This window comes from Rhamphochromis longiceps, linkage group LG13, assembly GCF_057381845.1.
Source record: "Rhamphochromis longiceps isolate RC_006_pf linkage group LG13, R_longiceps_female_GT1.1, whole genome shotgun sequence".
Lineage (NCBI taxonomy): Eukaryota > Metazoa > Chordata > Actinopteri > Cichliformes > Cichlidae > Rhamphochromis > Rhamphochromis longiceps.
In genome coordinates, this window is record NC_140569.1 from 17,466,040 (window position 1) to 17,484,264 (window position 18,225).

General features: G+C 38.2%; 1 protein-coding gene and 1 pseudogene across 2 annotated transcripts; one reads left to right on the forward strand and one right to left on the reverse strand.

Moving 5' to 3' along the window:
* Positions 1–269: 269 nt before the first annotated feature.
* LOC146655616 (peroxiredoxin-like 2A) lies at positions 270–1,876 on the reverse strand (annotated as a pseudogene). Its single transcript, XR_014914400.1, has 5 exons — positions 1,732–1,876; positions 1,213–1,304; positions 987–1,127; positions 725–889; positions 270–633 (listed from the first exon to the last, which is right to left on the reverse strand). The product of XR_014914400.1 is annotated as a peroxiredoxin-like 2A (transcript).
* An 8,419-nt stretch (positions 1,877–10,295) lies between these two features.
* mat1a (methionine adenosyltransferase 1A) lies at positions 10,296–18,030 on the forward strand. The gene is made up of 10 exons (XM_085428075.1): positions 10,296–10,518; positions 12,022–12,099; positions 12,355–12,477; positions 12,570–12,682; positions 13,722–13,865; positions 14,062–14,187; positions 14,286–14,378; positions 14,468–14,650; positions 14,747–14,880; positions 16,682–18,030. Exons 1-10 carry the CDS (start codon positions 10,452–10,454, stop codon positions 16,782–16,784), a joined length of 1,164 nt encoding a protein of 387 aa, XP_085284201.1. The 5' UTR covers positions 10,296–10,451; the 3' UTR covers positions 16,785–18,030.
* The last annotated feature ends 195 nt before the right edge of the window (positions 18,031–18,225 follow it).

The window sequence follows — 18,225 nt, forward strand, 5'->3', positions numbered from 1 at the left end:
AAAAAAGTGCGAGAGAGAGGCTGAGAGAAAGAAAGAAAAAAAAACCCACGTGACGGCTCGCGATAAGGAGCCGGCTCGCGTCGTTCACGTCAAAGAGTCGGCTCTAAGAGCCATTTCGTTCGCGAACGACCCATCACTAGAGAAAAGTCAAAGCAAGACTGAGAAACAGGTAAATGTGCGGGCTCTCTATGAGCATCGCTGATGTATCGTTTTATTGTTAACTACTAGGGATGCAGTTTACATTAAATTTTCATCATATTAGGCCCAGATTAAGGTGTTGGTTTTGTGCGCTTTGGGATCAGAGCTGTTCTGTCTTTATTAGTTTAGAAACAACCCATCATTAAAAACACACAAAACATCATTACACAGTCGAGCTCATATAACCAGACATTGAGTCATTACACATTTAAAGTGTCACATTTTAACCACATCGCATGACATCTCAGCTTGTTCATTCTTATTTGCTAGAGGACATGCTTTTAGGAACATGTTATCTATCACTATCACACAAGCTAATAATAATTCTGGCATCTATCCTTTCATGTCTTCTCGCATTTTGCGGGCTGCTCTGAGCACTGCCAGCATATTCACTTTATCCCCAAATTCCTTCTCCCGGTGCTCCAGTAGAATACCCTGGGAGAAGAAATATAATCAATCATAACCAATGAAAATATCCAGATACACTTGCGATAAGGTATTTTTTCAAACTTCACTTGTGCTCTACCTGATCTCCTGGCCCAATGACAAAGACTCCTCCCAGCACTAGTCCTTCACCTCTTAGGTTTCCCCAGAAGCCCCTCCTGTAGGCCCTCCAGATGTTCCTCCACACACCGATGCGCAGAAACATGGAGAGACACATCCACCTCACTTGTGGGCCATAGAAGTTTTTCTGTGAGAGTGAATATAAAGCTTATTGGCTTTAATTATGAAACCTTCCTTTTTTCTTTGAATATCCCAAAACATTGCATAGAGGAGCAACATAAGACCTTCTGATCCACGTAGACTTTCCCCAAAAAGTATTTCTTGAAGCAGTCCAGCTCCTTGCCGAGGTTTTCTTTCACCACCGCAATGAGGGGAACTTCAAGGTCCTGCAGCTGGGAGTTCAGAGAGGACAGCTCAGCAGCCTCCTAGAGGGACAAGGAAAGAAAGAATCAAAAGCATGAGTGAAAGATAAGCAGTTCTTTTTACACACATGGGTATCTCACTTCATACCTCTCTGCACAGTAATCATCCGGGTCGGCGTACGACCATGACTACAGCTCCAGTCTTCTCCCACAGGGTTTTGGCCTTGTGTCTCTCATGGACTAAAAGAGACAGCAGAGCATTTCTGAATCTAAATGCCACTGAGTTTCCCTTAAAGAAAGAGAACTCACATCCTTAAAATGAACCATATTTATGTGTCTTAAAAATCTTCTCTCCTCTAAATGTTAATGAAAGTTTGAATGGTGTTGGATAATTTTACAAATTTACAATTTTTCACATAATTTAATTACTCTCTCCGTTTATCAGTCTTGCAGACAAGTTCCTGTGTTAATACACACACACACACACACACACACACACACACACACACACACACACACACACACACACACACACACACACACACACACACACACACACACATATATATATATATACTTTTTCCCACCACAAATAAAAAATACAATTTGCATTTCAAATGTTCAGATCTCTAAGTTGTTATAATTTTAATACTGTTCTTTGACTTACCCCCTCCAGTTGTCTTCAGCTCTGTGTCCTCCAATATTTTTAGGTCGGCCCAGACTGGTTTGGTCTGGAACCAGTCTGTAATGGAGCTTATGACCTCTGCAACAAACAGACTCACTGCCTTCAGGACAGTGGTAACAGTCACCATGGTCCTAAACTGGCTCTATGAAGACCTGCACAGAAAGCAAGCACAAAGATTAACTTTCAGATATGTTTCCGTCTTTATCGCACGCTCATGCAAGCTGGGAATCAAGATGATCTCAAAGTCTTTTCATGGGACAGTCCCTCTGAATGTCACCAAACTAAACAACATAAAATAGTGTCATTAATAATGTATAAGCACTTAACTGAACTAGAATCTGTAAAGTAACTCTTACCAGGCTGTGCTGCACGGAGAAATGTGGAGAAATCTTATGTTTTCAAGCAGCCTGGTAATCTCTCAACCCTCAGATCAGCCCAATCACAGTCAAATCCTTACTCATATGAAGAAAACATGCAAGGAATTCCTCAAAATCTGCTGTTAAACAGGGATTACGATGAGCTGAATTCTCAGTACCAGGTTCAGCATGGTGCAGCACAGACAGCTTATCAAGCAGCAATGCAGACTCGGTGGTGCAACAGCATTTTTGGATATTTATTTAATGAGTTATGTTGTTCTAATTACAATTAAGCTGCTAACATTAATAAATAAAACTAGACAGGAACTCAGAGGTTGCTTATGGATGTTGCACTTTTCTGTGATTCTTCATTACTTGCCAGCAAAACAAGCTGAAAGTAACTGGACATCTCTTGTGATCGGCTGAGACCAACACTGACACCTGCAGGAGGTTAACGACATTACAAAGTCTGCAGTAGCTGACTTCCATGATACAAATAGCATTGTTTATTATTGTTTTGCTCATTCATCAATCCCACATTTTAATCAGTTTTCCAGTTATAGCCAAGTCAAGAATTGATTAAACATGCCTCTGTGTACCACACATTAGTCTATTAGACATGTTGAGCCATCTGCAGTTGTGATATTCAGGTTTTGCTCAGTTCCACATATAACGAATTTCATTAATTCATTCTGGGTGTTAGAAAAACATTGTTAAAAAGAAATGTTTTAACTTTACTTAAACGTTTTTATTGAAAAACACTCTCTTTGAGAACTGATTTGATGATTTTTTTTGTTCAGCTTTTTTTTTTTTTTTGTACTTTTTAGATTTGTTGTGAAGGACTAATGCAAAGTGTAACTGTCTGCCGTTGAGTGCAATGATCTGCTGACATTTCTGTTTTATTTTTGTTAAATTGGAAATTTTGTGAAAGCCCAGATTTAACCTCAGATAAACTACAGGTTAAGGAGTTGGTGTCTGGTTTCAGTGTCAGATATATTTGAGTATCATGAGCATAATGGTTGTTGTTTTCCCTAAATCAGATTAATGAAATTACAAATTTTAATCTATTTGAAATGCAAAATCAGTCAAATTCTCACATTTGACCTTGATTTTGACTTATTTTTTTGTAAACTAATTTTTCTTGAAAAGCTAAATGCTGCCCATTAGTTTATTTCTAACCTTGTATCCTTTTCTGCTTGTCCCTATCTGTAGCAATAAAACAACTGATATATGCTTAAAATCAGCATTCCCATTACAATGACATTGCAGTTTACTACTTTATTACCTAATAATGCAGTAAAATAGAGTGGGCCAGTAAATAAATAATCGTTTTAATGTAGTGGTTTTGCAGGTGGATATTTCCTGATATTGAGGGCATTGCTATTAATGTTAGAAAAACTGGTGGTAGTACTCTTTTTCAACAAGCCAAAGGACTGAAGATAGAAGATACTGAGGAAAGATTTAATTACACAGAGGCAAGTCAAACGAATATCATGCCTTGCTCCATGATTTCTATGTGGAAAGTGGATTGCTAGAGTGGTATTGAGGGTAATATTTCACTCATTGGTGTCAGCTTCACAGAGGAATGTGCTGAGAGTCCCAAATGGGCTGGAGTACAGATAGGGCAGGGTGACTCTCCACCAACCCAGCTGCTGCACTCCCTCTGGCTCAGCCATGTGCTGGGTTAATCTGCCCAGAGGCGTCTTTTTGTTGCTGTAAATGATTATAGGTCGTTTACTTGGTAACGTAACAGATGACCTGTTTTTGTTTTCGTTTATATTAGAAAAAACTCATCCATTTGTGATGATTTAATGTGCTTTAACCATTGTGTAAAACTCATCTGTGAGGTTCAAGTGACGTCTTGGCTTTGTTTCCCTGCTGGTGTTCCCGTCACACTAACACACAAATGCAAACATATAAACAAATGTAGAACACTGTTGTGTGGGACCAGTGCTGCTGGGAGTGTGTGGGACAGACAGCCAATCAAAGCTGAAGAACTGCGCCCCACCTCCTGTGTGGTGTTGTTGCTCATTTGCATTGGTTGACATGTTACGTTCTTATTGCACTCGTGAAGCCAATCAGCGAGCTAAATCTGTAGTTAAAGAAGGAGAGTGAGAATGATAGCAATTGTAATCTGTGCCTGGTACCTTGATGGTGGAGATAGATTTGCTTTCTTTATTTGTTAAAATTGTGAGCAAATTGTAATAATCATATTTTTGATATGAAAGGATTTTCAAGCCAATAATTCAGATGACTACAAACAACAAGCCAGTAGGTAGTAAAAGTCTGCAAAACCACAAACTTTTGATAAGAAATCACTATGTATCTGAGCATATAGTAAATTAAATCTGGTGACAAACTGTGTGCATTATCTGCTGTTTACTGACTGCTGCTGCTTATATAACAAGTTGTAGGGCAAAAAGTCCAAGCCAGGAGAGATCCGACTTTTCCTGCCTGCTCTCACTGCCATCCAGATGAAACTGGTTGGTGACTAGATGAGCTCAGGTTGTGGAGAGGTGAGCTGCAGAGGTAAACTGCATGTCTTTGAACCTGAGGAAAGACAAACAGGTGTTAACACCCACTCCCTCTGAGGCCCTCGGGGTTCGCTTAACATATCTTGTTCTGTCAAGTTTGAGTCTGACTGACCCTCAAGCCCCGAGGTGACCCAGAAACCATGACCCGGCTTTAAAAGACACACTTTCAGGTAGCCAATCAAACAGGAGGAGGTTACACTGTCACGTGGCTTGATCTTGTCAAAGTGCTTTCGGATTGGAGGGGCAACATTGGGAAATATTGCAGCTTAAATGACGATTAAAAAGAAATGGAACTTGGTAATTAATGTTCAAAATACGTGAAGGTTTAAATACACTGGAAAGCTCCCTTGTAGAAATACAAAGTTCATAAGTCTACTATCTTTTGTGCTTTTCATTTTCCGACAGGCTCTTAGTAGCTGAAAGTTCAAGAGGATTTGAACTTTAGACCCTATCTAGTGTGTGTGTCTTCGGTAAATTTCAAACACACAATGACTAATTAGAAGATATCAAACAATTCATGGTTACATGGCACATTTTAGTGTATACCCAAATGTTCCTCCACATCAATTAAATAGAAGAAAAATAAATAAGACAGCTCTACATGGAGTTTCTTTATAGAAACAAAATAGTAACGATAATCTTCAATGAATGGAGCTTATACTAATAATTTCTAATTAGCTTGAATTAATATGATAATCAGTTTAAGAACTCAGAGTGGTCCCCACTACAGGGATTGTAGAATTATTAGGCAAGTTGTATTTTTGAGGAATAATTTTATTATTGAACAACAACCATGTTCTCAATGAACCCAAAAAACTCAGTAATATCAAAGCTGAATGTTTTTGGAAGTAGTTTTTAGTTTGTTTTTAGTTTTAGCTATTTTAGGGGGATATCTGTGTGTGCAGGTGACTATTACTGTGCATAATTATTAGGCAACTTAACAAAAACAAATATATACCCATTTCAATTATTTATTTTTACCAGTGAAACCAATATAACATCTCCACATTCACAAATATGCATTTCTGACATTCAAAAACAAAACAAAAACAAATCAGCGACCAATATAGCCACCTTTCTTTGCAAGGACACTCAAAAGCCTGCCATCCATGGATTCTGTCAGTGTTTTGATCTGTTCACCATCAACATTGCGTGCAGCAGCAACCACAGCCTCCCAGACACTGTTCAGAGAGGTGTACTGTTTTCCCTCCTTGTAAATCTCACATTTGATGATGGACCACAGGTTCTCAATGGGGTTCAGATCAGGTGAACAAGGTGGCCATGTCATTAGTTTTTCTTCTTTTATACCCTTTCTTGCCAGCCACGCTGTGGAGTACTTGGACGCGTGTGATGGAGCACTGTCCTGCATGAAAATCATGTTTTTCTTGAAGGATGCAGACTTCTTCCTGTACCACTGCTTGAAGGTGTCTTCCAGAAACTGGCAGTAGGACTGGGAGTTGAGCTTGACTCCATCCTCAACCCGAAAAGGCCCCACAAGCTCATCTTTGATGATACCAGCCCAAACCAGTACTCCACCTCCGCCTTGCTGGCGTCTGAGTCGGACTGGAGCTCTCTGCCCTTTACCAATCCAGCCACGGGCCCATCCATCTGGCCCATCAAGACTCACTCTCATTTCATCAGTCCATAAAACCTTAGAAAAATCAGTCTCAAGATATTTCTTGGCCCAGTCTTGACGTTTCAGCTTGTGTGTCTTGTTCAGTGGTGGTCGTCTTTCAGCCTTTCTTACCTTGGCCATGTCTCTGAGTATTGCACACCTTGTGCTTTTGGGCACTCCAGTGATGTTGCAGCTCTGAAATATGGCCAAACTGGTGGCAAGTGGCATCTTGGCAGCTGCACGCTTGACTTTTCTCAGTTCATGGGCAGTTATTTTGCGCCTTGGTTTTTCCACACGCTTCTTGCGACCCTGTTGACTATTTTGAATGAAACGCTTGATTGTTCGATGATCACGCTTCAGAAGCTTTGCAATGTTGAGACTGCTGCATCCCTCTGCAAGATATCTCACTATTTTTGACTTTTCTGAGCCTGTCAAGTCCTTCTTTTGACCCATTTTTCTCAGTCAATCATTAACAAATACTCTCTTTTTGTGAGTTCACATGTACACACAGCAACATGCGCTTGTGTTGAGCATTTTTAGACCAAAACATACAGGGGTGTATGATCCAGAGGTCAATCAGTTATGACACCAGAGTGGTTCTCCACTTTCTTTGGCATCAAACAGGACTTTCACATCTTCTCTGGTTTGATGTAGTTCACGTTTTGTTATGTTAAATCCCCTCTGACCTCTGTCTCCTATTAGATAGCTTATTATTAGATTTTGAAGGTAGCGCAGTGTCCCTGTGGTAGGACACTCAGTACACTCTAAATCTAACCAGGTTCTGACTGGTTTTATTTTTTACAGCAGGAGACATGACTAAATAAGGCGTGTCTACTAACAATCTCCTACTATGTTGTTATTGCCCAACATGTTTGCTAAGTCATGGTTTAAAATCTGAGATAGCAATGTACAAAGGAAATTAGGTATTTTAGATCAATCCATAAAAATAGTTTGATTGCTGTTATTTTGCATTTCATGTATACAGTTCACTCTTTCAACTAGGAATTTAGGTTATCCATTTTTTATTTGTAATGTCAAATTAGGTTTCATTGTTTTTCATGTAATTATTACTAAAACAACACAGGTAGATAAATTATTTCTGGCTAATTTCTACAATTGAAAAATGTTTCAGTTAGCACTAAGCTAATTTATGTTTGAATATTAGGCGATTTTTTAGCTAAATATTAGCTAACTGTGCATTGCTAGTGACATTTTAACTGTTGCTTTCAGCTAAGTATATATAATTAACACGTGCCTACTATTTCAAATTAACTATTTAAGATCAGCTATTGATGCATTTGTCAACTGTTTAAGGTTTTCAGCTTATATGATGAATTAGAGTTGAAAAACAAATGATTTAGCCATAAACAAAGGGTTTTGTTTTTGTTTTGTTTTTTTACTATCTATGATTTTAGCTAAATGTCTAAATTTTTAGCTGTTTCTTAACAGTTACGATATCGTTGTTAACTGTTAGCTGTTTTCTTTGGCTATCAAGTATTTTAATAATTTCAGATTGCCTGATAATGGTTTCATCTAATTATTGTTATCACTACTAATTTTTTTTTCCTTTACATTTATATTACAACATTACTTTTAGCTAAATATCTCTAATTAGCCAGGGGTGGGAGTGGGAGGTTGTTTGACTGTTTGTTTTTTATATTTCTTGTTTTTGCTTTTACCTTTGGCTTAATATTTAACAGTACATCAGTTAAAAACAGTACTTTTATCGCTTTTAATATCTTAGCTAACAATCTTAAGCTATTAACTCTTTGTCCATTATGTTAATCTACTATTTATATTTTTCTCTATGATAACGATACAATAAATGTTTCGTAGATATTTTGTTGACTCTATTTACATATAGGGGATTTTCACATACTTCGCTGAAGACATATGTGCCACCCTGCCAAGACCTCTTGTCCCTCCTTTGCCCCCTTTGTAAAATTTTCTAGCTGCACTATGCTAATTTATATTACCTTTAAATATTTTAACTATAAACTATATAATAGATAGTTCAGATATCTTAGCTAGATAGCTGTGCAGATTTCAGGTTCGGTGAGCATGCTACTTATGTGAGTGGTATTTATTTGTAAGTCAACACAGCTGTTTCTCATTTTCGCCTACCCTCCTGTATTTCCTAAAAATTCCAAATTCCTCTCTTGTGTGCATTCCTGATTATCAGTTGTTTTCACTAATTTCATCAAGCCGATTATTATTGCAAAGCTCTTGTTTTCAGCAATAAGTTCCACAATGCATAATACATACATCAAATCTGCTTTAAAAGTCCCAAAGCTGTCAGGAAGAGTGGTATTTTATTCACTACAGGAAGCTAGTTAAAATTCTCATCTCATTTCTCAAGGCCAACTCAACACTGAGTGAAATTAGAGCCAGATGATGGAAAGACGTAGAGAAAAAGGATTGGCCCACTGCACTCTTGTTGCATTTAATGGGACAAGAAACTGAGTCAGAGCCATTTTTCTGTATGTTAATGTTTCTTCAAGCATGTATTGTGTTTGTATTTATATGATAGTGAGGAACTTTTCCTAAGCATCCCTTTATAGCTCCTAATATTTTGCAAAAACACAGACACGGTGAATCACGAGAAGGTCATTAGGTATCTAAGAGACATATCTTCATTTATTTGATCTTCTCTCCGGACAGGGTTTGATATTTTCTGCAGTTGTATACAAAGACAAGAGCCCCAGGCTGGGACTTGGATGGAAAAGTGCATTCAGGCAACAGGTGACTGTCTTCTCTAAACCTAATTATTGGCAATGAAATAAACTAATTATATAGATCTGAACCAAAGTACAAATTTCACGTATTTATTCTTTTTAAAATGTCTTTTGCTTTTAGAGTGTTTTTTCTTTAAAGTTGTGACTTTATTGGGACTTGGAGATTTCAATTAGAGAATACAGTCATAAAAAAACAGGTATGTTTGCTCATGTAGTGGAGTGGAGTTTTGAGGCAGTATTTTTAACCTTAATTTTCCCTTTAATTTGATTTCTATTTGAATTGCACTAATAATTAAAATCAGATGTTATAAATAGGACACTTATGATGAAGGTGACTGTTTTGTGCCCTTTAAATCAAATGTGCCTTTATATGGTACATTTTTGTGGTTGGTATTTGTAGTTATTAAACTACTGGCAAATGTCTACATGATGAAATGAATCGTAAGCTTGAAAATATTTGAGCAGTAACAATGTTTAATAGCACCGAGTAGAGTATAAAGAAGTATAAAAAAGAAGTATAAAATTCATAAGCAGCTCAAGTGTATTCGAAGAAATGTTGGTCAATTTCCAGCTGCAGTTTAATAAAATGTAAAATCAGGAAAACGTATCAAATTCAAATGAATGAATAGAAAATCATTTTGGTCAGTACACCAAATAATGAACTACACTGTAAAAGGAAACATTAAAATGTAGTACAGTGTTCTGTTTTTAATTTATTTCCATATTTTTGAAACCACAGATTGATTTTTTTCTATTTTATTTGTTGATTTAGTTTTACTGTGTAACTTTTAAAGTTTCTCTTATTCATAAGTCCTTTCTAGTAATTTTTTGTGTCTTTTCACCACAGCAGTGTAAACTGATTTACTTGAATGATGTAAACACAAGTAATTGCATCATTTTCCTGCTAACAGCAGCTACCTTTCTCTCTCTGTCCATAGGCTACCCTAACTTGGCTGTCCCACCTGTGTGTTGTGGGGGGTAGGGGAACTCCTTCTCAAAGATGTTTCTGCTTGGACACGGAAACGTCCCGCCCTGAAGCAGAGCAGTCAGAGCAGGTGGAGACTGAAAACACACTATTGAACATTACAATGTTTACAAAGGGTTAACAAGCAGTTTGAGCTGAAATTCCCTCCCATCATCCACTCCCCCTGGAATGGACTGTCCCATGGATTCGTGTGTGTGTGTGTGTGTGTGTGTGTGTGTGTGTGTGTGTGTGTGTGTGTGTGTGTGTGTGTGTGTGTGTGTGTGTAAATGTGTTACAGAATGCGTGTGTGTCCCCTTAGCCATATATATTGGGCCATGTGGACACAGATGTGAAGTTTGCAGGACAGATTACGCTTTGGCTGCAGGGCTGTTGGCCTCCCTTTCTTTTATCTTTCTGGTAAAGAACGCCAGTAGGAATATAAAGCCACCTTAGGATCTCTCTGCACTGGAAATTGAATAACCTTACCCCACAGAAAAAATGAGTGATCATCTGGAAGAAGGTTCTTTCATGTTCACTTCAGAGTCCGTTGGAGAGGGACATCCAGGTGAGTCTTTTTACAAAGTCTAGCCACCTCTGCTACAGTGACATTAAATTTTAATGCATTCAATTATAAGCTCAACACTTCCATTGAAAATGCAGTGTTATCTTGCAGAAATAGCATGCATATAAATAAACTTGATGCAAGCTGGACACTATGTCCAAAGTAACTCCACAGTGCTGCGTGTTTACCCGCCAGGCATGGATGGTATTCCATTCACAGCAACATGTGTTTAGTGGCCTTCACTCTCACTTGTAGGCAGCTGGAAGCAAATGTGTGTCTGACTGGTGCACAGTTACATGCTTAAAAAATGTCCAAGAAGAGGGCAGACACACACGTTTAATTTAGTGTGCAAAAGAAGAGATCTAAAGACACGCAAAATGCTCTTCAAGAACAATGTCTCAAGTACACAATAAGATAAGAAGTGACAATGTGGTAAAATTAGTTTGACTATGTTATACTTTAATCTAGTTAAATTATATCAAATACTCAGTAAAATGACTCCCAGATGTTCCACACAAACCTTGCTTAACTTGTAGTTGTACTCTGTCCTCCATGTTGCATTTAAACCCCACGGTGCCCCGTCAATGTGTTTTGTAATCCTTTCACAAATATGTAACCTTTCAAAGTCCCATGTGCTAAATCGATAATGAGTAAGAGTTGTGCAGCTTCACAGACAGGGGCAGTATCACATAAATGCCAACTGTTAAAAAATTAAATAAATAAAATAATTAAAAAGTAAAACTGCTCTTTTAATCTGGATCTATATTAATGTAGTTCTGAAGTAAAAGTATGCTAATCTGACAAAGTCCTTATGAGAGGATGAAGCATACAAAAGGTAATACCAATGCGCCTGAATTCAAAATCCCTTTCAAACTGTCCTCTGAAACAGCAAGTGATGTAGATCCATGTGTCACACATCATGGTGTCCCTGTATTTATCATTTAAGGAGGTTCTTTTAAAAAAAAAATATTTCATTTTGGAAGCACGTAGCACTCCTGAAGCCAATTTTAATGATAAACTTCACAGGTTTGAAGTTTTACTTCTACTGTTTGTTCAGTAACAGAGTTGGGTGGCCTTGGCAGAACATTGCAGTACACACTTTTGAATTTGATAACACAACTCAAAGTCTGGGCTGTTCCCACAGATAGTGGCTATTTTAGTGGCTTTTCCTAAGATGCACCTGTTTCACCAGCAGAGTAGTCAGATGCTGATGGGCTTTCTGATGTAACCGGTCTCCTGCATTGCTTCAGCAGGACGACACAGACAGATGAATGGGATGTATAGTGAGGCATTGCCCTGCTGCCATGCTAAAGTAAAACATTCAACTACTGCTATGTGAAATATTAGGATGTAACCTTTCATACTTTCATATAAATTACAAAATTGACATCTTCTATTATTAGTGTTAGGCTAAGCGTGCAATTTAAAATGCAATATGTCGTTTTTTTCAATGCATTTGTAAAAAATCTTCGGAATCTGATGTTTTTACCTGTTATGTGTCCACAGACAAGATTTGTGACCAGATCAGTGATGCTGTCCTGGATGCACATCTGAAGCAGGATCCCGATGCCAAAGTGGCCTGTGGTGAGCCAGAATTTGTCTCTTTTTCCGTTAAAAAAAATGGCAAAACCAAGAAGAGGCACAATCTAATGAATCAGTTTGTCTTAGCAAAAAAAGGGACCACATGATGAAGGCAGAGTATAAGCCAACTAACCCACTGGTCTGAATTTCACCTGGATTTTATGTCGTATGCAGTGTTGATACTGTTTATTGTATTTCAGTGTGGACAACTTGCTGGTGATGGCAAAACAGCTTTGTAATTAAAGTTTGCATTGGCAGAGACGGTGTGTAAGACTGGCATGGTGTTGCTCTGCGGAGAGATCACATCTCGGGCCGTCGTGGACTATCAGAGGGTGGTGAGGGACACCATCAAGCACATCGGCTACGACAACTCGGAGAAAGGTGAGAAAGCAAAAAAATAGACATTATTTCTGTTCTCTGTATTTAGCGTTTCCCTCTTAACCATCTCAATCCAATTCACTTCCCTTCTGAAGGTTTCGACTACAAGACATGTAATGTGCTGGTGGCCCTGGAGCAGCAGAGTCCAGACATTGCTCAGGGGGTCCATGTTGACCGGAAAGAAGAAGACATTGGAGCTGGAGACCAGGTAGGGCCACAGCAGTGTCACTGGGTCACTTTGGCTTGACAAGTGAGTGACCCTGACCGAGCACAGTTTGTTTGACTCTTTACTTCAACAGTAGAGAATACAGACGAGATCTGGTGCAATAGTGTTGGTGTGTTCAGGTTTATCAGTTCAGTAGAGGTGGAAAAAGTAGTTTTATCTAGTCCAATATTTAAAATCCTAAATGTTACAAGCTGATTGTAAGGCAGAAAAATGTGCTTCGTGACTGATATATCATTATTAGATTCGATAAGTGTTTATGTTACTTTTGCAAATAAATGTATTGTAGTATAGTAAATAGGGTCCCCAGCCAAGTGTTTGTGGCTCTTTAAAGGGTCACAAATTTGAGGATAAAACTTTGATGTGTAGAGGCGAAACTTCCTTTTCATGAAATTGCTCACAGTCTTTAAGTAATCTGAAGCATGATAAAAAATATGTCCAGTATGTCGTGGAGTAGAAGTATAATGCAGCAGAGAAAGGAAATTATTAAATTATACAATTGTATATGAGTGCAGTACTTGAGTGAATCAGTGTAGTTTAATCAGTAACACCATCATCATCCTTAATAGTTTGGGCAAAAGATAAAGAAATAACATGTTTAGATTAAATTGATGCTTTCTCTGCATTATACCTCAGTAAGAGACAAACTCACGGCTCAGGATCATTATTTCTATAAGAGACTTCTGGCTGAAAAAAATTATCCCATGCTTAAGACTAACCAATGAAATATGGAGTAATTTGACTATATTATATATAAAGTCCCATAACCGTACACGGTATAATCTACCTGATATTTGTTTTTATCATTTCAACATCTACTTCTATTTTGTCTCCTATAAATGCCTGTATGACCATTAGCCATTATTGTTCTTTTCATAGCTTATATTTTATGTATTTTGTGTCATATGATAATAGAAAGTGCTGAAGATATTACTGATAAAAGAGCATGCTGAATATCAGTATTTTGATATTCCTTGTTTACTTCTTTGTTTTGCCTTCACTGATTTTCTGACTCGTTCTGTAGGGTCTGATGTTCGGCTATGCCACAGACGAGACGGAGGAGTGCATGCCGCTCACCATCGTCTTAGCTCACAAACTCAATGAAAAGATGTCTGAACTTAGACGCAATGGCATCGTTCCCTGGCTGCGTGCCGACTCTAAAACACAGGTGAGGTCGTGCAACATGTGCACATTTTTTACTTACCCAAAACACAACACCACAGCAGTTTGGGAACTTTTTCTTTCAAGCTTGGATATATTTCATTAGAAAATCTGATAACCTGTCTGAAGCTGTGTTGTCACAGGCACCATAAAACAGCTAACTACAGCTTCAGTGAGTGTACCAATTCTTGTTAATCCCACAGGTGACCGTGCATTATGACCAGAAGAATGGAGCTGTGATCCCCAAGAGAGTTCACACCATTGTGATCTCTGTCCAGCACGATGACGGCGTCACTCTGGAGGAACAACAGAGAGTCCTAATGGAAATGGTAGATCCTCATGAACACACCTGACTGGGCTCTGTGTAATGTGTCGTGTGGGAAATAAAGTCACATGTTTGGTTTTAATGCTGGCTTGTTTCTGTCAGGTGATCAAATCCGTGGTCCCTGCAAAATATTTGGACAGCAAAACCGTCTACCATCTCCAGCCAAGTGGTCGCTTCGTCATTGGAGGACCACAGGTAATCATCACACACTGGGGGAAAAATAATAAAGCAAACTAGAAAGTCATCACTGGTTTTTGCTCATCTTCTTCCTTTTTTGCAAACAGGGTGATGCTGGTGTAACAGGAAGGAAGATTATTGTAGACACATACGGTGGCTGGGGGGCTCACGGTGGCGGAGCTTTCTCTGGAAAAGATTTCTCAAAGGTTGATCGCTCTGCTGCCTATGCTGCTCGCTGGGTGGCCAAGTCTCTGGTTAAAGCCAAACTGTGCAGGAGAGTTCTGGTTCAGGTGAAGTTACAGCTTAACCCTCCAAAGCTGTGCATAGATGACAGATGACTGGAGTACAGTACAAATATGCAAACCACATCTCTGTGTGTGTTCCAGGTGTCTTATGCGATCGGAGTGGCCCAACCTCTTTCCATCTCCTTGTTCACATACGGGTCCTCTCAGAAGTCAGAGTCAGAATTGCTCAAGATTGTCAACAAGAACTTTGATCTCAGGCCAGGAGTCATTGTCAGGTAAAAACACATAAACATGACGTTTGCATAAGATTAAATATGAATATTTACTCAAACATGAAGATGTTCTGCTTGCTTTCTAAATATGAGTTAAAAAAAATTAGGAACTATTTTTGGCATTTTGAGGATTAAATAACTGATCAAAAATCAGATTCATCATATATCTTGATGAATTTAGAATAGAATAGAATAGAATAGAATAATCCTTTAATTGTCCCACAAGGGGAAATTTGGTTGTAACAGCAGCCAGAAAGACACATATACAAACAAACAGTACACAGGACACAGAACAGAAACATACACAATTTTTTTTCTTTACATATTTACATCAAGGACAATGGTTACTATAAACACGAGTACTGTACAGTTATTAAATAAAATAAAATAAACTACAGATAAGAGGAAAACCCAGGTTGTAGTGCGAATCGGTTGATTAAATTATTGCAGTTACAGCGCAGATGTAAACATCTATGATTGTTGGGAGCAGTTTTGATTGTACAGTTCAGCAACATTTACATGAATTTAATATATAAGTAAATATTTAAGTTCAAACTTCAGTTCAACTTTATTTATATAGCTCCAATTCACAACAACAGTTGCCTCAAGGTCCTTTATTCTGTAAGTTAAAGACCATACAATATTAGAAAGACCCCTAACAATGACCAAGCATTTGGCGACAGGGTGAAGGAAGAACTCCCTTTCAACAGGAAGAAACCTCCAGCAGAACCAGGCTCAGGGAGGGGCAGGGGAAGAGGGGAAAGAGAAGCAAACTAAGAGAGAATCACACCAAAAATCAAAGTTGAAATTGTTGAAGTATAGTTAGATACAGAAAATTCTTCCTCTTTTCTTTTCTTTTTTTTCAATACTATCCATTGGAGAGGGAATCGTGGTGGACACATAACCCGCCGGGTGGCTTCAAAGATATGATATCCTTTTTGCTGTCCTTTTACATTTAGATTCTTCCACTTTTAGCTGATCCTTTTAGGATAATTTCCCTCTATTTAAACCTAGCCCTAGATTTCCCTTTTCTATTATAATGTTCTTGTTGAGATGCAGCGTTATAGGTGAGCATTTCATTTTAAAGTGGATCTATTATGCTGTTTGTTTATTTTATCCATCTTCACTCTACTAATGTAGCGTTGCATGATTCACATATAAAAATAATGATTTATTTGATAATAAGCTTTGGTGCAGCCCTTTAGCTCATCCTCTTTCTTTTGATTGGCTGCCCCTCCAACAGGAACACAGCATCCACTCTAACTGATATAGTACAGAGCAAAACAAGAAGAAAGTTGTGTTTTGAGATGTTTTACTAATATGAACATTCATCATTGTAACAGTATATATATATAACAGAAAGTAACTTAAAGCACAGTAACTTTAAGTAACTTAAAGCACTTAAAGTACCCAATTTAACGTACTCAACAATACCAACTACTTTTAATTGATTTACCAAAATCTTTAATTGTTAAGAGCCGCATAACCAATGACTTCATTTTGGTTCAAGTGTTTAAGAGTTCTGTAATCGATAAATGTTGGAGGTTGGTCCAAAGTGCAGTACAAGCCATTCTGACACACAGACAAACTTTGCCACCCATGTACGCCAAATACAAACAAAAAACTCCAAGCTCACAAGAGGACATGCAAACAATCAGTGCTTACAGCTCATTGCACAACATGTTTCACCTTTATGGTTTTTTTTCTGCTCTGTATAAGAATTTATGGCTTCAAATGGTTTTGATCAAAATCTTCACAGTCCTTTCTCACCAGCGATGTCTCATCCCTTGTGTGTTCTTCTTAGGGATCTGAACCTGAAGAGGCCGATTTACCAGCAGACAGCCTCTTACGGCCACTTTGGCCGACCGGAGTTTTCTTGGGAAGTGCCCAAAAAGCTTGTCTTGTAAATACTCCACCAGCCTGTCCTGATCTCCACCTGGATGCTGAACAAGACTCCTCTTCATGGACTACAACTTCCAGCTCCAATGCAACTGATTGAACACTTTTTTAACAGAAAAACAAAACAAAACAAAACAACTGAAACCACAGTTAGGGAGGGATAAGTCAGCTTTCAAGATGTGAGAAGGTAGTTATACGTGTGAGCAGTTGTAGCCAGCAGACATATGAAGGGACATCCTCCCAGTGAGGAGAGGGACATTGCAGATGGCATCTCAGTAACTAATCTTTTTTCACTGTCCTTTCCGAGGCCAAATAACCTCCAGGTATCGGTGCTTTAAAAATACACATACAATCACTAGTCAAAGTCAGTAAAGTAAAGGGACAGTACAATAGTAAAATATAAATACCTCCACATCACTAGCAGCAGTGTTTTACCTCAAAGCTGTTGGGGGGGGGGGCAGTATACTTACACAAGTTCAGCGCTTTATTCTTAAAAGGTGCTATTACAAAATGTGTATTCCCTCAGTGGCTGCCATATTATTGTAAGAGGTGTAGCTACTGCTCAACCAAAAACGTGGCTTAAGAAACCGTATTGTCATGACTATAAAAAACTGTTGTAAACGTGCCACAGGAAGCTGTTTGCACTACTACCATTCCCACTGTGTGAGATAACAGGTCAAGTTCGGATCTCTGGAGGCATAAATTATAAGTCAAAATGTAAAATAGCCTTGCGGCTATTTCAGCCTTTCTTTTTTTTTTCTTTAGTACCTGCGGGCTTTCTGCTGTAAATGTGGCTCAACTTAGCAAATAATTAGAAGTCTGAATCTTAGTCTGAATCCGTTAGCATTTAGCGGACCACCGATGTCTTAAATTTGCTGTGTTTTACAACTTTAGAAGCACACGCTAGCATATATCACACTTCTTTAAAAAGTACCTTTAAGAATATTTCATTTTGGCCCAGCTTTTTGGCATTTATTAATGACAGAGTATGTAATTAGATCCTTGAGAAGCACTTCTGATGGGATTAAGAAAGTCTTAAGAGAGAAACAAAAAACAGTCTGTAGAGCTTCAGGACGTTTTGGTGGCGAGTGTACCAAACCTGTAAGTTCACCTACAGCTGACACTGTTTTGTTATAGGAGTTTTCCTCTGTTTAATGTCTTATCTATGAGTGTCACCTTCTGTCAATGAAACTGGATAATGTAAATAATTAAACAATAAAAAAAAAAGATTAGAGAACCGCTGTCTGGTTCTTTGTGCTCATGTTGTGTAATGAAGCCACTGGGATTCAACGTTTGCTGTTTTTTGTTTTTTTGTTTTTTTTAATTTGTTGAATATTAAGGCATAAATGGATACAATCATATGACTCTTCATCAAAATAGAATTTACAACTGTGACCTCTTTGGTTTCCATGATCAAAACAGCACATAAGGCACAGGGAGCTGTGTAAC